The sequence below is a fragment of the Mytilus edulis genome, chromosome 7, assembly GCF_963676685.1.
Source record: "Mytilus edulis chromosome 7, xbMytEdul2.2, whole genome shotgun sequence".
NCBI classification, from domain to species: domain Eukaryota; kingdom Metazoa; phylum Mollusca; class Bivalvia; order Mytilida; family Mytilidae; genus Mytilus; species Mytilus edulis.
This window is the reverse complement of record NC_092350.1, coordinates 23517038-23544988: the sequence shown is the minus strand read 5'-3', so window position 1 is coordinate 23544988 and position 27951 is coordinate 23517038. Positions and strand designations below refer to the sequence as shown.

General features: G+C 31.8%; 1 protein-coding gene across 2 annotated transcripts; it reads right to left on the bottom strand.

Moving 5' to 3' along the window:
* Positions 1 to 4170: 4170 nt before the first annotated feature.
* LOC139481057 (condensin-2 complex subunit H2-like) lies at positions 4171 to 27697 on the bottom strand. 2 transcript variants are annotated; one of them, XM_071264114.1, is made up of 20 exons: positions 27619 to 27697; positions 22524 to 22660; positions 22078 to 22179; positions 21373 to 21428; positions 20663 to 20738; positions 20210 to 20275; positions 19890 to 19969; positions 19385 to 19524; positions 18334 to 18411; positions 16778 to 16920; positions 16354 to 16440; positions 13593 to 13662; positions 13151 to 13264; positions 12340 to 12464; positions 10337 to 10409; positions 9600 to 9734; positions 7390 to 7457; positions 5395 to 5496; positions 4815 to 4961; positions 4171 to 4344 (listed from the first exon to the last, which is right to left on the bottom strand). In XM_071264114.1, the coding sequence occupies exons 2-20, from the start codon at positions 22653 to 22655 to the stop codon at positions 4204 to 4206; spliced, it is 1935 nt and encodes a 644-aa protein (XP_071120215.1). In that variant the 5' UTR covers positions 22656 to 22660; positions 27619 to 27697; the 3' UTR covers positions 4171 to 4203. The 2 variants fall into 2 exon arrangements, with proteins under 2 accessions (XP_071120215.1, XP_071120216.1); XM_071264115.1 differs by having other exon boundaries at positions 27603 to 27652.
* Between the last annotated feature and the right edge of the window lie 254 nt (positions 27698 to 27951).

Sequence of the window (27951 nt, the reverse complement as noted above, 5' to 3'; positions counted from 1 at the left end):
ACATGACTGTCCCAAGTCAGGAGCCTGTAATTCAGCAGTTGTCGTTTGATGCTGTGTAACATATTTGCTTTTCGTTCATTATAATTTTGTACATAAATTAGGCCTTTAGTATTCTTGTTTGAATTGTTTTACATTTGTCATTTTGGACCTTGTATAGGCGACTTATTCAGAGTGGGCTTTTCGCGTTGTTGAAGGCTGTATAGTTACCTACAGTTGTTAATTTCTTTGTCAAATGGTCTCTTGTGAAGAGTTGTCTCCTTGGCAATCTTTCCTTATCTTTTTATATTTACATTGATTATATTATCTGAGAAACCAACATAGTAAAAAGAATGTGTCCAAAGTACACAGATGCCCTATCCGCACTATCATTTTCTATGTTCAATGGACCGTGGAAAAATTTCTAATTTGGCATTAAATTAGAAAGATCATATCATAGGGAACATTTTTACTAAGTTTCAAGTAGATTGGACTACAACTTCATCAAAAACTACCTTGACCAAAATTTTTTAACCTGAAGAGGGACAGACAGACGGAAGCAGACTAGAAAACATCATGCCCATAAATTGGGCATAAAAAAATCACCTTAAATACTGATCCCTGAAAATAGTGTCATGGTCAAATGAAATCTCCAAGGTAGACATGTTCATTCAAATTCACAAGTCAAAAATAAACTGATAACGCCATGGCAGAAATGGTTATTATCGATTACCAATGATCCATAAAAATGAGGTCAAGGACAACAGACATTTGCTAAACAAAATCTACAGAATATACGGTATCTGTATATACGATATAAAGTATTTTCTTAAATATAACACTTGATGTAGAGAACTAACACTGCCAACAGATAAGTATCCCTATGTCTCTCATTCTGCAACATTTATAGAGACCAGTTAAAAATGTTGGCTGATTTCAAAGATTAAACTTTTGAATGAAAGAAAATATTATTTTTACTTCCTTAATGAAGCACCAATTTATCACAGACATTTAGCCTTGGGTTGTCTCTTTGACACATTCCCCATTTTCATTCTTGGTTTTATTAGAATCTAATAATTTATAGAATAAAAAAACCAACAAATGCCCCCACACAAAATCAATCGACTAAGCCGAAAATATATATTTTCAACAAACAATTGAAGAAAACAATCTTAAACCTGTTACAGGGTGGATGCAGACCAGAAAACATAATGGTCACGATTTTGTAGTTTGAGATTACTCTAACGTCCAACTGCTGTTTTCACCAGACAAGCTTGGCAGTGGAAATCCCTTGCCCAGCTTGTCTTGCAAACCAGCCGTTGGTCGTCAGAGTAATCTCAGACTATTTATTTTGTAGATTGGGCATGAAACAATAGTAACGCAAATTTAATATTTTTTATTTCTCATATATATAAAACTCATGGCTTATTTTTCTGAATTAATCTCAAAGATCTGCATCTATATATTTTTACAATGGTGACAATATTTGACTCTTTACCTTTCTTATATGTATGATATATAAACAATCTAATTGAGTTTTCATTGAGTCTCATCTATATTTGAAAAAAATTATACAATTTCTCACCATTAACAATATAATTGAGTTTCCTTTAAAATCTCCTCATCTCCATTGAAAAAAAATATATGATTTCTCTACAAATATCTTTGCTGATGGCAGCTAACAATAGATGATCATTACCTTTGTCCATGATGTTGAAGTAACATTACTACAATCGTGACTTTTATAACATAAAAAACATTACAATCTAATGTCAAATTGTGTAAGTATCAACTGAATGATGTATATCGTCCATAAAAATTTCACAAATTATTTATTCTTTCATTTGACCAATTTTTTTCTCCATTTTGTACATCAATACACCACACAGTAAAGGTTAAATGCTGACTGGGAGTTCATTTTTGAAAAAAAAAGTCAAAAATCAAAAATACTTGTACTTATATTTGTTTCAGGCTTGTATTATTTGAAAACAAGATTCTAACTCTAAGACAACCTTTTTAATATTATTCTTGTACTTATTCCTTATTACAATGAATAAGTGCACATAGTGAAATGAATATGTTTAAAAAATATTTCATTTAAAATAATTTGTATTGGATTTGGTCATTTGCCAAGCTTATGAAAGCCCTCTCCACAATATTAATGTTAAAATTCTTTAAAAAAGTTTTACTACAAGGATCACAAAAACTTTACAGTACCTATGATTTTAGAAATGAGGTCAAGGTCAGATGATTGCTGCTATACAGACATGTACATCATTCAACAAGTATATATTGAAAACATCAGCAAATCAGAAAATCTATGACTAGTGGTATAAAAAGCAGATATACATGTACTGTTATAATGTGTGTTGCATCACCTGAAGTTTTGAAACCTTGCCTTTCAGAGAAGATTTTTGTAAAAGATTACTAAGATTTAAGAAAAATGGTTAAAATTGACTATAAAGGGCAATAACTCCTAAAGGGGTCAACTGACCATTTCAGTCATGTTGACTTATTTGTAAATCTTACTTTGCTGAACATTATTGCTGTTTTTAGTTTACATTGTATCTCTATCTATAACAATATTCAAGATAATAACCAAAACTCTAAAATTTTCTGAAAATTACCAATTCAGGGGCAGCAACCAAACAACGGGTTGCCTGATTGGTCTGAAAATTTCAGGGCAGATAGACTTTGACCCATCAAACAAATTTATCCTGTCAGATTTGCTTTAAATGCTTTGGTTTCTGAGATTTTAGCCAAAAACTGCATTTTACCCTATGTACTATTATTAGTCATGTCGGCCATCATAACAAAGCTTTACGAAAAATTGACAAAAAATTACTATAATGGGCAATAACTCCTTAAGGGGTCGACTGACCATTTTGGTCATGTTGACTTTTTTGTAGATCTTACTTTGCTGAACATTATTGCTTTTTACAGTTTTTCTTTATCTATAATTATATTCAAGATAATAACCAAAAACAGTGAAATTTCCTTAAAATGACCAATTCTGGGGCAGCAACCCAATAACGGGTTGTCCGATTCATCTGAAAATTTCAGGGCAGATAGATCTTGACCTGATAAATCATTTTACCCCCATGTCAGATTTGCTCTAAATGCTTTGGTTTCAGAGATATGAGCCAAAATCTACATTTTACCCCTATATTCTATTTTTAGCCTTGGCGGCCATCTTGGTTGATGGCCGGGTCATGCCACACACCAATGATGATTTTGGTCAAGTTTGGTTAAATTTGGCCCAGTAGTTTCAGAGGAGAAGATTTTTGTAAAAGTTAACGACGACGCCTACGCCGGATGCCAAGTGATGAGAAAAGCTCACATGGCCTTTGGGCCAGGTGAGCTAAAAAAGTGATTTTTCACTACTAACACACATGTTTTGTTTGCTATGAAATATGCATTCTTGAAATTCTCTTCTGCAGATTAGACACTAAATCGTAAATTTAAAATCATTTTATGCCAAATAAACCAAGTGCAACTATCCTTAATATTCAAACACTATAAAAGTAGAAAAGCCGACGATTTCCTGTGAATTTGATAAACAAAACAAATCCCAGAAATGAGTTAGGAATTGTTTGTTTTAGTATTGTCACAAAACATCTGGTTTCAATTTTGACTTGTAAATCAAAAGAAACGTTAGCGATGACTGAGAAAATTATCGTTTTGAGTCATTATTTTTAAACTGATGCCTTCCCTTAATTGCTCTTGAACGACTTTAAGAAGATGGTAGAAAAAAATCATTAAGTAAATGCAATGCAACAGTTAAACAAGTTTGTTTATGCTACGAGTATGAGCATACTCGTGCAGTAATGTGATTTTGACAATCTATATTTGACATAATATTTTATGTGGCTTACATAAGATAGATTTCTATTGAATTATATAACAAAATTTTCCAAATTAATATTATTTTAATTAACAGTAGGAATTCTGTAAAAAGTTGCTTGATAAACGTCTATTACTTTGTGTTAAAAAAGTCATTCATTAAAAATCTGTCTTAATAATTCGTCATAATATTCATGGTAACATCAATAAAAGTAAATTCTATCATGAACTAGCTATAGATGGCGCTTGATATTCTTCCAACTGTTCAAAATGTCTGACAGTAGTTAATAAAAGTAAATTCTATCATGAACTAGCTATAGATGGCGCTTGATATTCTTCTAACTGTTCAAAATGTCTGACAGTAGTTAATAAAAGTAAATTCTATCATGAACTAGCTATAGATGGCGCTTGATATTCTTCTAACTGTTCAAAATGTCTGACAGTAGTTAATAGTTCTAATTCATATTTGTCTATTCCTTCATCAAAATTTCCAACCTGGTGAATCTTTACATTTGATGTATTGGCCTGTAAAAAACAAAAACAAAAGGAGGCAGATTAAGTACCATAAGAACTAATTCAATCACATGTTAATAAGACTGTCAATGGTGAGAAACATTGTCAGGAGTTGAATTAAGTTTTATCATAGTGTATTGACCTCGTAAAAACTTGTCTATTTTTTGGACAATTCCAAGCTTCACATACAGTTTATATTGTTGCCTATTGCTGTCAGAACTATGGAAAATCTTTGGATGTCTTTTCTGTTTTCTTTGTGTTGATTGATTGCTGTCGATATCTCATTGAATATTCATAAAGACATACTGATACAGTAATTTAAAATGGGTTTGAAAAAATACATTCAAGAGTATCATTTGCCTTTAATTTTATTTATCCGTTTATATAGAAAATCTTGCATTTTCATACTTAGGATTGACACAATGACAAAAGGAAAAATGTACGTAATATCTAAAATCAGGACTTATTCTTTTTTAACTTACCAGCATCAATGATGCTAAAAATGTCCGACAAACGTCATATGTCTGTTTATGTTTTACTATTTGTGTGAATGGTTTGCTTTTATTTTTCTCCAAGTTGTCTATGATAAATGTTCCATAGATATTAATATCAAATGGTGGTCTTTCATCCTGAAATAGAAAATTAAAATTGTTTATATAAATTACACCATCAATATTGAAATAATAATTGTTTTTCTTCTAGTTTATTGAAGTTGTCTCCCCTTAATTATTCCTTTAAAAGATACAAGATGGAAATCCTCTTTTGTAGATGGTAATAGTAATACTTGCAAAAATACATTTTTATTAAAAACTAAATTATGAAGCATGTAGGATTTTTGGGGGAATGTCATTGAACTAAAATAAGTTTTCAGTTTTAAATACATGAAGTTTTCACTATTTAAAAATACAGACACTGGTTTAAATAAAAATTGTGAACTAATTATCACAAATTGACACAACAATCAATATATATGTCTTTTGATTTGCTAAGCACAATAGCATAATGGTGATATAATTTGGTTGAAACTTTATGATTATTTAAGTTAATACATTGAAATCCTACCTCTTCTGCTAGCTTAGGTAAAACTTTGTCCTCCCACTCAGAAACTCTCTGTGATAATTCTGTTATCTGAGCATATTCCTGGGCACTGGCTAAATACTGATCCTGTAATTATTATGTTATGGCTTTAAAATTAGAAAACATATGTTAATATACTTACTTGCAGAGATTTGAAAAGTTTCTTTAATTTTGCCTATACTATAATTGACTACCATTTGTTTTGATTACTGTCAAACTATCTACTTTAATATATCCGATGGCTCACACGCTTAAAATGAATATTTTTCTTTACTGAAATGAGTATTTATTTTATGTAACAACCCAATATATGATAAGTGTCTTTCTTGTTCACTTTGAATATTTTTCACTATAAACAATCAAATAACAGTATGTACTTATAGATTATCGTTGGTTATCTCAACAAAGATTGCATTTCTAGCTAGAGTTAGTACAGGAAAAGTGAGAAAAGCAATCGAGTTGAGATGACCAATTATAATCCGTTTACCACTATTTAACCTATGATGATGATGTTAATTTTATTGATGAGGGGCACATGCTGCCTTAGTTTCTAGTGATAATTTTTCATATCACTCGAAACCCCTGAGAAAGGAAATTATTAGTCAGCAAATCAAAGGAAAAGTATGTAAAATAGCGATAAAACATTTTATCAACTAGAGTCATTACTTCCTGGTGTATTGTACTACTGCAAATTCATTACTATTCGTTTGATACCAAGTTTTGTGGATTTCATAGTTACCAGGGAACCATAAGTTCTAATGTAAAATAAAATATAAATTTTCTATAAGAATGTATGTAGACTTTGGAAAAAACACAAAAATGCAAGTTTTCCTCAATCCAAGAAAATTGGTACCGTTGAGAATAATTGAACCCATAGTACATGTTAGAAGGACTATGGAACAAGCTACCACTTAGTTGAATACAGTTTCATGTCAACACATAAATAGAAATATGAAATATTTAGTTTTTATTAATAGCGAGTTCTTACATGTTAACTACTTAACCCTTTCAACGCTAAACACGGCATATGCCGCGATGACATACGCCGTCCGCCACTGCTATTCGCGGCATATGCCACGATGACAACGGATTTTTCGTAAGGACTCTTAAACCATTCGGTTTTCATTCGGGTCCTCTCTAATTTTTCCTTGTATGAATCAAGGATATACAAGGTCTCATTTGCGCTTGAAATCCCGGCAATTTTAATTGTAAAATCATGCAGTAGAAGGATAATTGAAGGAAAATAAAAACAAATATTTTGACAAATGCAAATGGCGGAAATCGGAAACGAAGCTGCAAATATGGAAATATTTCAGCATTTCTTTGGGGAAACTTACAACGAGGATTAGTTAAAAGGTTTCTTGTTACCTCAACGTGTTTATTACATTCAATTCGTGTGGGAAATATGATTTGATCGATCAATACGAGACGTAGAAAAAGGGGGGAAAACGGAGGTTGACTGAAATTTTGAGAACGGAGCCACTGATTTGTGCCACAACTACATAATCCGTTGTGTATGATGCAATGCGCTATGAAATCGAGCAATTGATGTCTTCTTTATTATATGGCAGATAAAACAACAAAATAGATGAAGACTAAAAGTTGTTTTTATTCAAAATTCAACACAAATGTAATAAATTACACCTTTTACCTGTTAATTACCTGAAAATGCAGGTAACCTGCTAAAATTTTTACTGAAATAACTGCCTAATATTACAGTTCATACTCTCCTGAGCATTTTTCATGCAATAACTTTCTCTGTATCTCTTATAATAAAAAAGATACAGCAGTCTGAAAAGGAATATACTGTTCTAATGAATGAACACACAAAAAATGCAGCAGCAGCAACCATTTTTCTATTTTTTTGTGTAGCGTTGAAAGGGTTAACATGACCAATCTTGATAAAAATCTATAAAGTCCAAGCCTTGTGTGTTGAAAGCAATTTTTTGTGGGCCATATACTGTGTAAATATTTTCTTACCACATGTTGTCGGACCAGCTCTTCATAATCACTTATAACTGTGGACTTGTCAATTACTTGGGCCTCACCTGGTTAAAAAAAGTTTATGCAAATATTATTACAGTTCTTCTATAAAAGCATGCAAAATAAAACATTGATCAACTTGCTTGCTACATTTGCTTGGTTGTTTGCAAACAATAGGTAGGCGGAGTTTCAGTCTGTTTTTATATATACTGGGATTTGATTGGACAATAAGAATTGACATGAAATGAATTTAATGTTTATTGTCCAATCAAATTCCAGTAAACAGACTGAAATAGACTACCTACCTGTTGTTTACAAACATCCAAACAAATATAGCAAGCAATTTAATCAATCATTTGTTTTGCATGCTTTAATAGAAATGCTGTTATATACATCAAAGTTTATGTGTTTTTTCATTGTTAAAAAAAAACCAAAAAAAAAACCACAACACTGAGCACAGCAACATATGACTACAACTTTCACAATGGGGATTGTTGGACAACTGTTTATCAAAATCAATTGTGGATACAGTGGTATGCCTGATCCAGATCTGTATTTTCCTTGACATACCATTTAAAAGTCCGATTTTCATCCCATTAGCCTATTTTTAATAAAGCTTAAAAGCTGTAAGAGTTATGAAAAATTTGTTGTTATGTCCCTGAAAGCATTATATATGTTGTGTACATGTTATTATTTTGTACGGGTTATTACTTGTACAAAAATTGTATACAAGTAATTACTTGTACAAATTTTACTGAGAAAAAGATAATAACTTGTACAAACCAATATTTTATCTTGGCCTGTTTGAAGTTTACAACAAATAGTTTCCTTTTTAACAAATAATTCATTACTTAGCCTAAAAATTTTAAACTCTCAATATGTGAGTACATTTTATCTATCAAATATATGAGCAAAACTGTTCAGTTAAGTAGTCAAAACTAAAGTGTAACGATAGAAAACAGTATTGAAAAGACACAAAACACTGAAATTAATGTTGCAACTAATACGAGCACTGAAACTGGTAAGGACACAGATTCAAATTTCAAAATAGTATGTGCGATAAAACGAGCCCTGTCAGGTCAACAAATTCAGGTCGGTGAGATGTTGTCTTCTTCCAAGAAATAGGAAGCAATGTTATGATACCAGTGCAAAGAGTAAATCGAAGTCTGATGGCCTGTAAAAACATTAAAGGTGTTGTGCTGACTATTGCAGAAAAATTCAAGATGCCATGCTTCCTGGTCTTGTGCAAACAAATAGGTTATGTAATCTATTAGGCTTGGCTTTTGTTTCCAATATATGATATTATGTATGCAACTTTTTGTCATGATGTATGTTTGAAAATAAATGGTTATAGGTTAACAATTTATTTTTGCTTTTAACGACATTGTCACTTTGCACCAAAAGACCGTATTTAAGTGGCATCAAGCTGTTTAGCTAAATTTGCACAAGGTGTCATGTTAGCTTATGTTATTACTTTGCATCCTTCGATTGTCTGTAATTTTCTAACATTTATAAATCAATACTAATGAACACTTGAAAATAAGAAAAGAAAAACAAACACAATATAATTTTCAAAAATACGACAAAATGCCAACAAAAATCCAGACTAACAGACGCAAAAGAGAAGAGTTTTTAAATAAGAAGAAACAAATATAACTTAAAGATAGAGAGTTGTACAAGTTATTATCTTTTTCTCCACAAAATTGTACAGGTAATTACTTGTACAATTATAATTGTACAAGTAATAACCTGTATGTTGGCATCATACAAGTAATTACTTGTATAAAGTTTTTGTACAAGTAATAACCTGTACAAAATAATAGAATGTACACAACATATATATTGAAATATAAAAGTAATGATGCATGATTACAAGTGTAACAGATAGCAAAAATCAAACTGGCCACTGCAAGCAGAAATTTTCTTTAATGATTTTGAATGAAAATTGAAAAATAGAATAAGTTTGAAACCCAAATTGAACCCTTACAGCTTGGTTATCTTGAAAGTTATGGGTAATCTGTCAAAAAATATTTCAAAAGCTCTAGTCATATATGAAAAAGAAGATGTGGTATGATTGCCAATGAGAAAACTCTCTACAAGAGACCAAATGACACAGAAATTAGCAGCTATAGTTCATTGTACAGCCTTCAGCAATGAGCAAAGTCTATACCACATAGTCAGCTTTAGTCAGAAATATACAAACTTACTCATTCTTCTTGAAACTTCAAATCCCCCATGGTGCGACTCCATAGCTAATTCCATGGCTTGGAATAATTTATCATCTATCAATGGTGACTCGTCTAAGTCTACGTTATCTCCAGCATCAAATCCTAACCCGTCATCTGGAATACAAAATATAATAAATTTTCAAGTAACTATTAGTAGATTTAAGATCTTTCAAGAACCATAACACCGGATGAGTGAAAGTTAAAATCGTCAATATCAAACTTGACCTCCATTTTTTCACAAGCAACAACATATTAACACAAATTATCTGTCAAAAAATTTGAAAAGCTTTGGTTGAAGGGTTTATGAGTTAATTCATGGCCACTGTTTACCGCCGTACATCCTCTAATCAATATCCGATTTTCTTTTGGAAATCCAGTTAAAATGCACTTACATGTAAATCTGTTTGAATGACAGGAAAAAAAAAAGAATGAGGGTCACAATTCAATTTATTACTTTTATGCTCCTAATTATAACATTACTCACAAATTCTCTTGATTCAGGTTCAGAAACAATATTAGTGTAGTGTTTTAAACATTAGAATTGAATTAAAAAAAATATATTAAAATCAAACAACTTGCTTTAGGTAACTTTCTCAGATGAGTTACAAATGTCACAGGAACAATTTTTATTTCAACACCTAGCATATTTTCAAACAGCTCTTGATAAAAACAAATTGAATGTTGCCCCCCTCCCCCATCAATTGTCAACTTTATACCTATAGGGTCATCTATCATATTCTCAACATCATCCTCTTCCTCCTCTTCTTCAATATCTTCTTGTATAAATGTCTGTGGAAAATAAAGTTTGTTAATAAAAAATTATTCAACATTTTATTGGACATGACACCAGAACATTGAGTATAAGATTTCCCACTGTTCTTTCTGACAGACGTGGCAACTTATTTATACACCATCCACAGCAAGACAGAATAAAATTGAGAAAGGAAATGGTGAATATGTCAAAGCGACAACCACCCGACCATAGAGCAAACAACAGCCGAAGGCAACCAATGGGTCTTCAATGTAGCGAGAATTCCCGCACCCGTAGGTGTCCTTCAGCTGGCCCCTAAAATATGCATAATAGTACAGTGATAATGGACGTCATACTAAACTCCGAATTATACACAAGAAACTAAAATTTAAAATCATACAAGACTAACAAAGGCCAGAGGCTCCTGACTTGGGACAGGCGCAAAATTGCGGCGGGGTTAAACATGTTTATGAGATCTCAACCCTCCCCCTATACCTCTAGCCAATGTAGAAAAGTAAAAGAATAACAATACGCACATTAAAATTCAGTTCAAGAGAAGTCCGAGTCTGATGTCAAAAGATGTAACAAAAGAAAACAAATAAAATGACAATAATACATAAATAACAACAGACTACTAGCAGTTAACTGACATGCCAGCTCCAGACCTCAATTAAACTGATTGAAAGATTATGTCTTCATCATATGAATATCAGGTACAATCCCTCCCGTTAGGGGTTTAGTATCATACTATCATAAAATATATGAGAAGAACATAACCCGTGTCATGCCAACAACTGTTTTTTTAGAAATAAATGTGTTTAGTTCCGATGCAAAGACCCTATCAGTGAATCAATGTTAAAGCCAAAATATGCAATCTTTAATGACCTGACAACAGTATCGTAACTATATCCCCTTTTAATAAGTCTATTTAAAGGTCTTGTTAGTTTCTGAGGAGAATACTGACATTTTTGTGCTTTATAAAGAATATTTCCATAAAATTTTGGATGTGAAATACCTGAACGTATAAGAAGCCTTCTAAGCATTGTCTTACTACCAAACATAAGTCAAGGTAACATTACTTCAATACCACAGTCACATTTAAGATTAGTTTAATAGAATCTGGTCAGTATTTAGTGGTCAATAGTGTTTATTCTTTAAAGGGGCACTAGCTGTCAAATTCATGGTCACCGATTTGACTCAAATTCTCATATTTGATTTATAACAATGTAAAACATTTATCCAAACTATTAAAAGTCTAAACTAAACAGGGTAAAGAGCATGGGGTAGATAATGTGTAGGTTCGTTTCGTGTGTATTTTAGTCCAGATGCCATCCAATTAACTATCAATTTGACCTTAGATGACCATATAAGCGATGTAAACATAAATAAAGATATGAATAGATTAAACCAACACGTGCAATGGGATTTTTATAGGTCTGTTTGAATTTATTTTATAGATTAAAAATATAAGTTTCTCATTGTTTTTAACTGTATAAGAATGATTTTATGTGGATCCAATCAGTAATCAAATGATTTACCGTAGTTTCACTTTTTATTGTTGACATTCTTTTTCTTTAGATAACCAGTACACATACAATGCATGTGTTGTCAATCTCTAGCTAGGGGGTTCAATTGAAGTTCACATGAATACCGATTTAATGAAGTCGAGTTATTCACTTGCAAGTGAATAATTAATTTTCCATATTTCTTAGCTCAATTTGACCAAATTGAACCATTTTGGCTGCTAAAAGGGAATTATTATTTCACTATTTCACTTTCATCAATGATTGAACATAAAAATTCTTACTTTAGATTTTTTATATATCTTGTAGCTAGTGCACCTTTAAAAGAAGATTACAGGTCTGGTAAAACCCTTATCATTATTCATCAGATAAATAACCAGTTTTTAGACAGAGGCATATTTTCGGCACACACAATTGAGGATTAAAAAAACCCAATAGTATTTACCCGCAATTTTCTTTCATTTTTATGTATTGATAATCTCCTCTTGTACTCTTCATAATATTTCTGTTCAAACTCTGGAAATGTTGGACATTTCAGCTTGTTCTTTGGAAACTTTGATCTTTGTGAATCTATTTGATAAACAATAAAATAATACAGTTCATTATATATCTGTCAGAGAAAACTTCACATATCAATACCAGTTATAAATTTCCCTTTTCATTAAAAACCAACCATAACATCATCCCTTGTTCTTCAGATCACAAAACTAAACACTTATCATAATAAAGTAAAAACACATCCCTTGTTCTTCAGATCACAAAACTAAACTTTCGTCATAATAAGGTAAAAACAAACAAGAAACACATTGCCCAAGTCTGAAGCATTAATACAGTTTCACATCAACTTAAGCTGCATTACTTAGTAAATAAAATGATTTGGAAAAAGTTTTTCCTTTATTTTAGTACTAATACAGTTCTTGGATCATTAATGATTAAATACAAACATCTCTAAATTAATCAGTACTGCATACATGTATGTTGGGTGACTCTCATTTCTGATATGGTCTAATCCATTAGATTAATGTGAGAGGGTAGAAAAGGAAACTTTATGTTTGGACATTGGTCATTTATGATTGTTGATCTACATGATGATGTATGTAAATTTATTATTAGAATGTATCAAAAAGCCAAGTCAAAGAATAAAAAGGTATGTTTCCATTAAAGAAGAACTAATCAATAGTCTATCACCTGCTCTGTACATGTTAAGCTAAATCTCATTAATGTATGAACAATTATGTTTATAAAATCAATCTTACTCTGTTGCATAATAAACTCAGTTAGAGGTAGTTGTTTAGGAGGAGCAGGACGACGTTTCCTCTTCTTACTTGTAGGATCTTCTAAACAGGCAGGTATTCTCAAAAAAGATGTACCTGGAAAAATATAATTTATTTCCTTTAATAAAACATGTTTTCATTGGCAAGCAGCATTATTTTAAATCCTCTTCTTATCAAATTCTTCATGTTTGCACTCTTAATGTTGGTTAATAATGAAAAGTAATGTTAATAATTGACAGAAAATTAAAAGTCTCTTGGCTGCTCTTTTATATAATAGATAATATTGATACTTTATCATTCAATCATTCATTACATTATAAAACTGCAATAGTAAATAAAAAAAAAACCTACGAAACAATTTTCCTAAAATCAATAAACAATTACCAAGATAAATATTGCAGAATTATCGTAGAATAATAAATACCTTTTTTGAAAGGTCTTTCTACTATTTTACCAGCATCATGAGGATCTATTGGTTCCCACAAGTTAACAATCTGTAAAACATAACATAAACAACTTCCTTGCACATAAATAGAATAACCAAAAAAAATCATATGAATGCTGAGGTTTTGATACACTTATTACTATTGTTGTAGATGTAGTTACGTACTGGCTTTTTTTGCCTTGTATATAAAAATCACCACAAACATCCAATTGAATATCAAAATATCTGTTAACCATTATTTAGGTTGAAAAAAACTATTCAAAGTCTGTAACTGTTTGAATAAACTGTTATCACAGAGATATGTCTCGCTTTTTGTAATTTCGATAATGCAAATGTGGAAATTAAAATTGCAAAACTTTAACATGTAAGTTTTGCAAATATTGAAAGTCAATGAATCATAACTGAAAGTACATGGCTAAACAAACTCCATTGAAATAAGATGCTAATACAACTGTATACCAAATACCATTGACTTACCATAAGTAGTTCCCTTAAAACAGACCTAAACACAATTAAACTAATACATGTAAACTAAGGAAAATTTCAAAGTCAATAAACAATAACTGAGGTGGTGTGGTCAAATAATCTCCATGTTTATAAGATATGCCAATGCTTATTCAACTGCATACCAAATATCATTGACCTACCACTAGTGGTTCCCCATAAACTGACCTAATCACAAACTAATACATGAAAACTAAGCAAAAATTTCAAAGTCAATAGACCATAACTGAAGGGAAAGAGCAAAATAATCTCCATGGAAATGAGATAAGTCAATTCTTATACAACTGCATACCAATTATCATTAACTTACCACTAATGGTTCCCCATAAACTGACCATATCACAAACTAATACATGAAAGGGCGTATGACATTTGCGCCGATTTTGAAAATTTTCATTCTTTCATTTGCGCCGATTTCATTTTTTCATTTGCGCCGATTTTATATTTGCTCCTAATTAGATTTACAGGTAAGTTAAAACTTGTACATGTACTGTGCTATACCATTGGTAAAATCTGGTTATAATTGTTTTTCATCCATGTTTAAGTTAATTTTGATTCATATTGTTCTGGAACTTTGTTGTAACTTGATGGTCATATTGCACTTTGAAACGGACCGAGAAGTAAATTCTTTAATCATCGAGGGCCATACATACCGGAAGGTCAGTGTTCTCAAACATAACTACATATCTTACTAATGTACCATAAAATTGTGTAAAGCCAGAGTTACCACGGATTCTATTGTCAAAACACAGATCGAGCATAACCATGTGGTAAATGTCCGAAAGACAGGTGCTAAAGAACTACGGATACGGTCAACAAGGAAAAAGGTCTGGAGATGTATCTTGTAGGTGATGATGGTGAGCAGGGGACAACAGTTGTATACATGTTGTGATTGACAATTTATTACATTTGTACAAGTGGCAAATGGAAGAGGTCTATAATGATAAATGAAAAATAACATGACTTGGATGGAGAGTTCTCTCATTGACACTCACATCTTCTTATATCTATTCACCTGTAATTTACCTGTAATAAAATCGGCGCAAATGAAAACAAAAATCGGCGCAAATGAAAGAAAAAATCGGCGCAAATGAAATGCAGATCGGCGCAAATGCAAAATGCCGACATGAAAGCTAAGCGAACATTTCAAAGTCAAACGACCATGACTGAGGGGGCGGTGTCAAATAATCTCAATGGGAATAAGGTATATATAAAAAAGAAGATGTGGTATGATTGCCAATGAGACAACTATCCACAAAAGACCAAAATGACACAGACATTAACAACTATGGGTCACCGTATATGCCAACACTAACTTATACAACTGGATACCAATTATCATTAACTTCCCACTAGTGGTTACCCATAAACTGACCTTATCACAAACTAATACATGAAAACTGAGCAAATGACAAAAGACCATGACTGAGGGGGTGGGGCCAAATAATCTCCGTGGAAATGAGATATGCATGCCAATGCTTATACAACTGCATACCATTTATCATAAACTCAACACTAGTGGTTCCCCATAAACTGACCTAATCACAAACTAATACATAATAACTAAGCAAAAGTTTCAAAGTCAATAGACCATAACTGAGGGGCAGGGCCAAATAATCTCCATGGTTATGAGATGTGTCAATGCTAATACAACTGCATACCAAATATCTTTGACTTACCACTAGTGGTTCACCATAAACTAGACCTAATCACAAACTAATACATTGTTGACGCCGCCGACACTGCGCCAACGCCGGAAACAGCATACCTAATTTCTTGCTTTTTGACTCTGTCAGGCGAGACAAAAGTGAGTACATTTAAGAACTCAACAAAACAGACCAAAATCTTTTTTTTAAATTAGTATTTTTAATGTTCCAAAACCAGTCAAGGTCTTACAATGTATATGTATATGTGCACATGCATATGGTTGATTTCTACTAGCACAAATAATATTGAGTAACTGCTCACTAAGGATAAACATATACTTTTACAATTTATTCTTTTGATAACTACTCTGGTGTGTACTTCTTCATACAAATCTCACAGGTATACTTTTGTAGGTTTTTTTGGTCACATCTTCAATTTTTACCTTCATAATTGAATCATTCTTATTTAAGTTTAAACAATCTTGGGACGGTAAAGCTATGTTTTTTCATGCAAGTTGTATATATTGTGAAATACTGAATGGACAAAATAACATGTATGTTTAAAGAACCTTCATTTGACCTTGACTTACCTGTTTAGGAGGTAGTAACTTGACTTGTTTATTTCTACTCGATCTTTTCAACTCAAAAATATCCTCAGTAGCAGCATCCCCAGTTTCCTATAGAAATTGATTATAACAAACATAATTTCTTTTTTAAGTCTGTTAAATAAATAAAACAACAATTTATAATTTCGTGTGTCATGTTAAATTTCTTTTCTAATCTCAAACCAAAACAGAATATATACTAATTTCAATTTCACATTACACAATACAGGTATATAAACACTTCCACCCCATCAATTAATCTATTTGATGTTCAAGTCTTACAGAAGTTCAAAAGATATGGAGTAAAGTTGGTCTTATCATGGATGGACAAACAGATATACACCATGAATTTAACTTTCCCTTTTGCTGTTTATATCTGGATGTAAAAATTGTAGAATGGATCACTAACCATAGCATTTTGGTGAACTTCTTCAACATGTGGACCACCATCCACTTCATCAGTTGGTGGTATGTCTATACCATTTTCCTGTGGCAGGTCCATAAGATCATCAAGGGGTGGTTCAAATGCATTATCATTATCATCATGATCAACTACAATGACAGATAACAGGTTTCTTTACAGATGTCACTCCGGGATCCATAAAGTAGGGTTAAATCACTAGCTAAGATTAGTCCTTAATGTTCGTTTTTTATTTTTTTTTATCAATAACTATGGTTCAATTTCCATTAAGAACTGTTAAAATATAAATGAATGTAATCAAAAAGAGAGATTGCTGAATTTGCTGTATTTTACAACTTAGACCAAAAAGTTAAATATTTAATTTTTTTTATAGTTGGTGTAATTGTTGTCATAATTAGTTTTCAATGTATTACTTGCACTTCACAGCATTTTATCTTAGGTTAGGTTACTATATACATCACTGTAAATTTTCAGATAGGAAAAAATTCATTTTAAAATATTTGTTGTGTAGTAAATGACAGTAAACGGGATTTAAATTGCTCTGACTATTAATATCATAACAAAATACAATTAAAACAGGATTACAGTGTATGAAATTGTTTCAATAATCATGATAAATCAAACTTAACAATTTTTGTGTAATTAAAAAGATATCCCTTGAAGTGCCATCAAAACACTTTTTTGTAACTAGAGGCTCTCAAGAGCCTGTGTCGCTCACCTGTTACTGTATTTACTGATGTCGGCCATCTTGGTAGGCGGGGTCATTTGACACTTTTTTTAAATAGATACCCTAGTAATGATTGTGGCCAAGTTTGGTTAAATTTGGCCCATAGTTTTAGAAAAGAAGATTTTTGTACAAGTTACAAAAATGAAGAAAAGTTGTTTAATATTGACTATAAAGGGCAATAAGGGGTTGACTGACAATTTTGGTCATGTTGATTTATTTGTAGGTCTTACTTTGCTGAACATTATTGCTGTTTACAGTTTATCTCTATCTATAATAATATTCAAGATAATAACAAAAAACTGCAAAATTTCCTTAAAATTACCAATTTATGGGCAGCAACCCAACAACAGGTTGTCTGATCCGTCTGAAAATTTAAGAGCAGATAGATCTTGACCTGATCAACAATTTTACCCCTGTCAGATTTACTCTAAATGCTTTGTTTTCAAAGATATAAGCCAAAATATACATTTTACCCCTGTGTTCTATTTTTAGCCATGGCGGCCATCTTGGTTGGATGGCCAGGTCATCAGACACATTTTTTAAACAAGATACCCCAAGGATGATTTTGGCCAAGTTAGGTTAAATTTGGCCTAGCAGTTTCAGACGAGAAGATTTTTGTAAAAGTTTACGGACGACGGACGCCAAGTGATTAGAAAAGCTCACTTGACCTTTCAGGTCAGGTGAGCTAAAAATGTATTCCTGCAACTATTAGTTTCTAAAATATATGAAGTTGACAAACTGTTGGTTGCCTGACTGCAATAAATGCAGGAGTCTTTGTGATATGTTAACAGATACAGAAATATCAACAGTTTAATACCTGACATGTTGGCTTGGTCATTGTTTGGTATAGAATTTGGTTCTGAGTCTGTAAGATGTGGATCAATGTGCATTGATTCTGAAAAAAACCAAACATATATCAGTTATATATATATGTTGTAATATTGCAAATGCATACAATTACAGAATTAAATTTTTGGAATAAAGGGAAATGTAGTGTATGTCAATCAGATTGAAACTCAACCCCAAAAAATAACCAGATTAAATATAGAGATCATATGGTAGAACTTGAACCATGAGCCATCTTTACATTCTAGAAGTCATTTAAATGTATAAAACATTTCAACTTATTTTGATGCTTACAGAGAATTACTATTAAATTTTTACAGTTTCAATTTTTTTAAATTCAGTTCAGAATACATCAGGTGTTTAATATGCCAGATTCGAGATTTTCAAGTGTTTGATTTTTCTTGTTTTTGCATAGGTTTGTCTTGTGAGCAATAATTTGACCTATTTGAGTATGAATTATGGCAAATGACCGTGAATGAGACTTTATAATTTTAGATGAGAAGGTATTTTATGGATCTTTGAAGAAATGGCATCCATGTTTTTTCCATTAATGAAAAGTAGATGTACAAGTTTAAAACACAGTGATCAAGTATAATTCAATTGGTGGAAGAATAAAGACCAGGGATGCACAATAAAAGCAAAAGTTCTACAATATATAATACTAGGCCATTTGTAGGCTTAACAACTACAGAAATAACAATATACTTTAAATGTTTTTTTTTAAATTTTCCTTTTGGCTAATCTAACATAATCATAGATGCAAATCAAAAAGGTATGGTGGAAAACAATCTGTTTATTTTGGAATGAATCAACCTGGAAATTTTAATGGAAAAAGATATCAAATATTGCTGAAAGACAAAAGTTCACATATTTCAGATTACAAATTTAATCTAGAATCTCAGAAATGCATCAACTTGGACTAATTTGCATGGACAAAATTCTAGAAAAAAAAATGAAAACTACACTTTAAATAATTTCAGAAATTAATTATAAGTTTAATAAAAACATAGCTTTTTCATTACCATGTGTACTGAAAGACATCTGTAATGATTTTTCCAGGAGTGCCAGGTGTGTCATATCTAGGAGCAAGGTTCCCGTGGTGTGAACAGAACATGTATTCATCTTGAAATCATTTCTACTGGCTAACACTTCTCCTGATTTACTGAAATGAAAAGAAAAAGTTTGTTAGATGTTGGACCAAATCATGATGATACACTATAGATTCCCTAGTTTGTTCAGGATAATCCTGTAGTGGTTTTATGATACAGTGCAAGAGATTATAAAAATGGATTTTTTAAATTGTTAGAATGATACACTGTTATTTATGCTAAATTGTCCCTTATGAAGTAACAGATTATAAACTTATGATTTGACAGTATGATATAAACAACACTAAGGCTAGTTAATTGCATCATCTGTTTTCGTTACATTACACAAAGTTTAAACAAATTTTGCTGCTCAAAATGACAACAGACCTTTTTTGTGGTGTAGTAGTTGCTAAGTTCACAAATTCATGTCTAACTTTACCTCAAAAGTGGTTTATCTCCCTTGTCACAGTCGTCAAATGGAATTAAGGATAGGGGCATCTGTGGTATAGGTGGTATACACTATTAAAAGAGAGAAAAAGAAAATGTCATAAAAAATACAAGAAAAATGAAAAAGTTCTCTTCATACATTAGAAACTTGAAAAATTATTAAAATTTTACATTGTATTTCATCAAAATCCAGAAATATATCATTTCAGTTCTGCAGAATGTCTGTAGGTACTATTATTTGTAAATATAAAAACATTTAACAGTAATTTCTCAAATATCAACGTGACTTTTTGTACTTTACTATAATTTTACCTTATCATCACTTTCTTCTTTCAAAACAATATTCTTGTGTTCTTGTATGTCATCTAGTGTGAGAAACTGAAAGTAAACAAAATATTAAACATTACAAACCACTAAAGTCAATATAAATTCATTCATAGTTTTCTCATGTCAATTTTGCATTTTATTTTTGCTGATACTATTCTTTTATTAATATTTAAGTACTACCCCCCCCCCCCCCCCCACTACCCCCAAAATAAATCCTTAGATATAATAGATATAAGAAGATGTGGTATGAGTTCCAATGAAACTACTCTCCATCATAGTCGCATTATAGGTCCAAGTACATGAAGACTTGGCTCCCAGTGAACAGCAAGCTATAAAGTGTTTAAACCATTCTATCAAGGAAAACGAATCGTCTTTTCTATACAAAAATGAGAAACAAGAAACACTTCTGAACCACAAAATAACATTGTAGGTAAATACCTCTTCATCTTCACCATCATTGTCCCCCTGGTCATCCTCATTGTTATTACCATCTTCATTTCCTGTTTTCTGTTTTCTACAAAAAAATAAGTTGTATTCCCATTAAAATAAACATTGTTAATAGCTGGTAGAAGACAATAAAGAGTAAACAGTGATTTAATAATACGAATTTGATGGCAATACAAGTACAAAATTTCAATCACTCATACTTGTAAACAAACATGAAAAGATAGTACAATGTATGTACTCAATTAGAGTAACGATACTGTTTCCCATGGAAAACTCATCAGATTCAAAGGACAAATTCTGTAAAAGTCAACATAAGCAAATTGTGATGAAGTAAGTTTTGAAATGGGTATATACCTTTATAGCTTGTTGTTCTGTGTGAGCCAAGGCTCCGTGTTGAAGGCCGTACATTGACCTATAATGGTTTACTTTTTTAAATTGTTATTTGGATGGAGAGTTGTCTCATTGGCACTCACACCACATCTTCCTATATCTATATGTATATATAATGACACCTGAAAAAAATGTTCATATCTCTTTGGCAATGAAACATCATTTAAGTTTGCCTGTGAGATTATGTAGTAAGCTAGTTTACATCTTGTTCCAAACTTTTTGTTTTTCTTGAATGTGATACAATTTTCTTCCACCTTTAATTTGCAAAGAATCAGTAAAAAAATTCAACTTTCTATACATAAAACACTTACTTTTTATTTGCAAGAAGGTCTAAAGTCTGATATACTAAGGTATATAAATATTCAACCTGAAAAATACCAAGTTAAACACATTGGACAAGTATATTCATGTTACATATATGCCCCTAATAATGATGCTGTCCTCATCAGTTAAGTTCAATTTCAAAATCAAGTAAAACATGAAAGGCTGTAGTGTGTTTCTTATATTTGAGTATATATTTGTGTTTAGGGGTCAGCTGAAGCATGCCTTCTGGTGCATGATTTTCTCGCTATGTTGAAGACCCTTTGGTGGCTGTCAGTCATATTTTGCTCTTTGGTCTGCTTGTTGTCTCTTTGACACTTCCCCATTTTCATACTTAATTTTATATTTAACTAAACACTATCATACTCATACCAAATCATAAATCATTTCGTTTTGTACAAGCAAAGAATTCTTAATGAAGACCCCTATGTCTAACGGGTAAAATATTAAGTTAATGTATTAACTAACAGTAAGTGTATCTATAAATCATTCACATTTGACAATTATATTGAATGCACTATAGAAAAATACCACATTGAAATAATTAAGCAGTATTAAAAATAACAAATTTGTACTTTGAATCCTATATACATGATATATTTCCAATATGCATGATATACAGACAGATGAGATTTCCCTGAAACTTTCCACTTTTTTTAAATATGAAGTTTATCATTGAATATTAAATTAAGTACCTTTTTACTGTAAACACAGGCTGAACCTTGAATTACCATAGCTGCTTCAGCAAAGTTCATTGTTGTCAACCCTCCATCAAAGGTAATCGTAACCTTCTCTAGCTAAAAAGGAAACATATTTCTTGTATTCAACATCGAAATACCCAAATTGCCCAGAAAACCCATTTTAGATAAAAAGGATATCATTGAATTATAGGGTTTCTTAGATACTAAACCGTTCATACTTTTGTCATTTGATTTTATTTTTAAGAATATCTTTCTTAACACAGCTTGATATTCTTAAGAGGTATTTTCCGGCAGTTTTGATAAAATTGACTGTCAAATGCTGTGCTTGTATGTTTTGAGTTGCCATTAAAAGGAAATTTACTCTTGTCATCTGCCTTCAAAAAACATCTTTTAAACAGTTAAAGCTGATCTGCTAACATCTTATGTTTTGTTATTTTTACCTCAGACAAATAATCTTCTAATTGCTCAGCTATATTTACATCCCAGTTTTTGGTCAGATCTCTAATGGGTTGTATTAACTGGGAAAACCTGGTCTCCAAATCACCTTGAGTCTGAGAAGCTGAAATCGTCATCTTTTCTGGAATGATAATTCAATACATCAAATCAAATTTATAATACATGTATTAAGATTAGTATATCTATACATTTGTACATGTATTAAGATTAGTATATCTATACATTTGTACATGTATTAAGATTAGTATATCTAACATAAATATTTTCATTCGGATTTCATAGAATGAACCTTCCTACATGTTGTACATGTTTAGAGAAGGCATCAGGTTAAGATGTTGTAATTATTCGATTTTCAAATGTGTTATTCCAAAATCACCCATATTCTTACATTTATACAAAGAAGAAACTTGGAATTTTATCTCAAATTTCTCATGCACATGTAAACATGCACCAATTCCTTAAACAGAATGAAAGAGCACCTTTATTGTCTTGCAACACTCTTTAGTTTAAACATATTTATTTATAGTGGATTGGGCAACTTATTTGAATGTCATTTTCAATGATTGCCAACATTCTGTCCTTTTTTCAGAATGTTTGTAAAAACCTCCCTATGTGAAGGTCCCCTGTACTAACATGGCCATAGAAATCATATTGACATTTTGTCTCACTGTCACATGCTGATTAGTGTTCCAGCTAAAATTTCAAATGGAAATGAACATATTCAAACTATAACTAACCAATAACTGCAAAATTTCCTAAACATTACCAATTTAGTGGCAGCAACCCAACAATGGGTTGTTTAGTTCGTCTCAAAATTTCAGGAATGTCCCAGGTTAGGGGAGGGTTGGAATCCTGCTAACAGGTATAAGTCAGGGGACTTATTGAAATAAGTGATTTTTAAATCACTTATTTAAGAAGCAAATTTGAAGTTTTGTCACAGATTTTGTAGTTTTATCAAAATTTTAAACACATAGTTTAAGATAATATCTTTTCAATGTAAAATTGAAAAAAAAACCTACTTTTTGCTTCTTTTCAGTAGCAAGGTTTATGCCTTTGATGCAATCATACAGGTGCAAATTCTATTTTAGTTGAAAAAATGCTTTAATAATGGCTTTACATATTGAACTGATACTTTTTTTAAAGAATTTTCCAAGATTTGAGACTATTAAGGTTTCATCTTACAGATTATGTAATCAAATTCTACTTTTCACGATAAAAAATTCACTGTTATGTGTGTTGAAATTAGTGGGAATTATTAAAATAAGATACTTAAAGAAGTGATTTCATCCTATCAACCAGTGTTCTCCCCAGGCCGTTTTAGCGTCGCGACACTATATTTTCCTCCCGTGATGCATAACAACAGTTTTCTTTTCTGGACTATCATTAAAAGAAGGAGTGGAGTCGTCGAAATTTTGCTTCAAACACGTGCAGTCGCAAAGTGGTGAATAAATCCTTTATGTGACATGTGACGGGCGCCATTTAACCATATCAATTTGTCATATAATACAATCAACACCTTTATTAATTAGTCCTTTGATGTCGATAGCTATAAAATGCAATCAGCTGATTATTTATTTTCTGTCAAAATCTTAACGAGGTCAAGGTGAATTCCAAGTATTGTCTGATCAGGTAAAGTCCGAGAAAACCGAAAAAGTAAATAAACAAGATGGTTGAAAATAAATTGTTATATATATTTCTTTCGCCAATGACAAATTTTAATCGCCAAACCCTGGAAACCCTGGCTATATGATACTTTCTCTTCCCTTTCTTTTCTTTTGATAAGAACAAGTTTTTTCCTAGATATTTAGTGTAATTGTATCTATACAGGTTGCACTATAGTTAACTCGTACCATCGAAAACTCGTACCACGTTAACTCGTAGCAAAAAAGTTAACTTGTACCACTGGGAAGTTGTACCATTCAGAACTCGTACCACTGTAAACTCGTACAATTAAAAATATATTAAACAAGAGGCTGTCACAACGACAGCAAACCGGATTTATTAACATTTATTTGTGTCCTGGCAATATCACAAGAACCATTACTGATGAATGGTGAAAGTGAAAATCGTCAATATCAAATTTGACCTCCATTTTGTCATCAGTATCAACATATTAAAATTTGAAAAGCTTAGATTGAATGGTTCATGAGTAAATGCAACAACCTGAATGGAAACGCCATTTTACGATCTTTCAAGAACCATAACTCCTGAACGGTAAAAGTCAAAATCGTCATTATTGAACTTGACCTCTATTTTGTCATCAGTAACAACATATTAAAATTTCAAAAGCTTTGGTTGAATGGTTCATGAGAAAATGCACGGACACGACGGGAAAAACCATTTTTCAATCTTTCAAGAACCATAACTCCTGAACGGTAAAAGTCAAAATCGTCATTATTGAACTTGACCTCCATTTTGTCATCAGTAACAGCATATTAAAATTTCGGAAGCTTTGGTAGAACAGTTCATGCATAAATGCACGGACACGACTGGAAACTCCATTTTTCAATCTTTCAAGAACCATAACTCCTGAACGGTAAAAGTCAAATTCGTCATTATTGAACTTGACCTCCATTCTTTCATTAGTAACAACATATTAAAATTTGGGAAGCTTTGGTAGAACAGTTCATGCGTAAATGCACGGACAACTCCATTTTTCAATCTTTCAAGAACCATAACTCCTGAACGGTAAAAGTCAAAATCGCCATTATTGAACTTGACCTTCATTTAGTTGTCAGTAACAACATATTAAAATTTTAAAAGCTTTGGTTGAACGGTTCATGAGTTAATGCACGGACAACATTTGATTGCCGCCCGCCCGCCCGACTGCCCGACCGCCCGCCCGCCCGCCGTACATCCCCAAATCAATAACCGACATTTTTGTCACAAAAATCCGGTTAAAAATGAAAACTCAGACAAAAATAGAGAATGTTTTTTAAGCTTTATTGCTTAAACTGATCTTTCAAACTAGAACTTAATCCAGAAGAAAGTTAAAACATTGCTTTAACTGTACCCTAAGTTGAATATATATATCCAAATTAAATTAATTAAAGCTGTAAACCATGATCACAAATTGAATGCTATGTTACATTTCATTGTTATTTATAGACAGTAAGAATTTAATTTTGGAAATCATTTTGATTAACTGCTAAGATTTATTCATGAAAAATTAATATTTTCTTGGGGTAAAACTGATAATACTTTAATAATCTACATCTGCCACGGTATTTTCTATCCAATAGACAAGGAACATTAGCTACAAATTGGTCATTGTACTTTCAAATTATATACATTTAACAGACTTAAGAGGTATTGAGTGAAAGTAACGTATATCATGTATATAAAAAATTATATTCATCATTAAACACCATTTAAATGCATTTGAATAAGTTGGTACGAGTTAGCAGTGGTACGAGTTTGCATTGGTACAAGGTTTTTTTCAGTGGTACGAGTTGACGTTGGTACGAGTTTACAATGGTACGGGATAACTATAATTCCACTATAATAACCCATTCATTCATTTAGTTGGGTAGGTAGGGTAACTGGAACCACACATATATTTTTATTTGGCCATATATAATCAGTGATCGGGAAGGTCGTGCGCCCTGCGCCTATCGACCAGAAATGGCGCATAGAGTGACTTATGTAAGCCCCCATGTGGCGCACAATATTTTTCACTTCGTTTAGATATGTTTAGATATCGTCAAATGGATTTCCGATCGTGTTCCGTGCCGCCATGTGTGTGTACACAACTGTGTAATGTTCCTCCAATGATAGGAGCACCTATATATTTTTGGGACGTCTCGGTGTTTTCCTAGGCCCGTTTTCCTATGGAAATAATAGAACCATGGGGTGTAACTGATTACCCAAAAAAGTAATTAACCATCATTCATGATATGATTTTTTACAACCTTAAATTTGTAAAATTTGGCTAGTACAGACGAGATTTGTCTCTAATTATTATCTTTTAACTTAGTTCAGCTTGCTACTTTTTCGTTGAAAAACCCCAAAGTCTTTTTATGAATATAGTTTTTGTCTCCATAAAAGGCGACTAACTGTCCTTGTCACTTTTTGGTCTTTGGCTTGTTTTGACATTTTGTAAACATGCCTTCAGCGAATTGTTGTTTTGTTTTATCAATTAATGATACTCTCTACTATTATTGTTGTCATCGTGAAGAAGTAATAATAATACAAGAAGTGCAGAGGAAATGCCAAATACGTCCTCTAATACGGAACGTCAGGAATAAGTATGGTATCGACGAAGACCCAAATTTAGACTAGTGATTAATTTGTACTACTTAAATAGGTGATTATAAAAGAAGACAACTCTTACTTCCAACCTTAATGGCCATAATGTTACTTGAATCAGTGATTAGAAAATCACTCATTTAAGTACATTTAAGTCCCCTGACTGGTTTAACCTCGCCACATTCTGTATGTAAGTGCCTGTCCCAAGTCAGGAGCCTGTTATTCAGTAGTTGTTGTTTTTTGTACATAAATAAAGCTGTTTGTTTTCTCGTATGAATTGTATTACATTTGTGAGTGGGGCAAGACCTTTTTCAGGACGTGGACGTTGGGATCGGGTGTTTTTAAGTTTGGGATTTCTGGATTGATCCTTTCGGGATCTAGGAATTCTTTTTTTGAATTTCGGGATGTCAAGATTTAAATTTCTTTAAATTCGGGACCTCAGGTTTTCATATTTTAAAGCCCAGGATTTTGGGATCAGGAACCCTCCTCATTTGTTATTTGCCTTTTATAAATTATAGCTTAGCTGACTGTGGTATGGGCTTTGTTCATTGTTGAAGGCTGTGCGGCGACATTTAGTTGTAAATTTCTGTGTCATTTGGTATCTTGTGGAGAGTTGTCTCATTTGCAATCATACCACATCTTCTTTTTTATTTCATATATGTGATATAGTAATACTCAGTAAATTAGATTTAATTTGACTTTCAAACTGTGGCTTCTCTTCCTTCCATGAACTAGAGAGGACGGGTTTTGGTGTGAATAACTTGAGCCTTCTTGCTCGTAATGAACAACTGATGAAAGCTTTCATAAACACCTACTTTTTTTACTATTTACCTGGTAGTTTTTATATTTATATTTTGATTTTGGATATCCCGCTTCCGCTAATACATAAAATGGTAAATATTGAAGGAACAATTTGATTGGATATAACGGGGCACCTTGCAATATTTTATCCAATCAAATATTGTTTAACATCAAAAACGAAAGTAGAATATTTTAATCCGCCAATTACAAAATGAAAGTACAATTATGACAATTTGTTTTAGCATTAAAATTTATAGAATCATAGCTAAACCAAGAAATTAATTGAATCTTTTGTAGTGTGAATTATTGTAATTATGATCAGATAAACGATTGATGAAGTAGTTGACATCTATTGAACAGGGA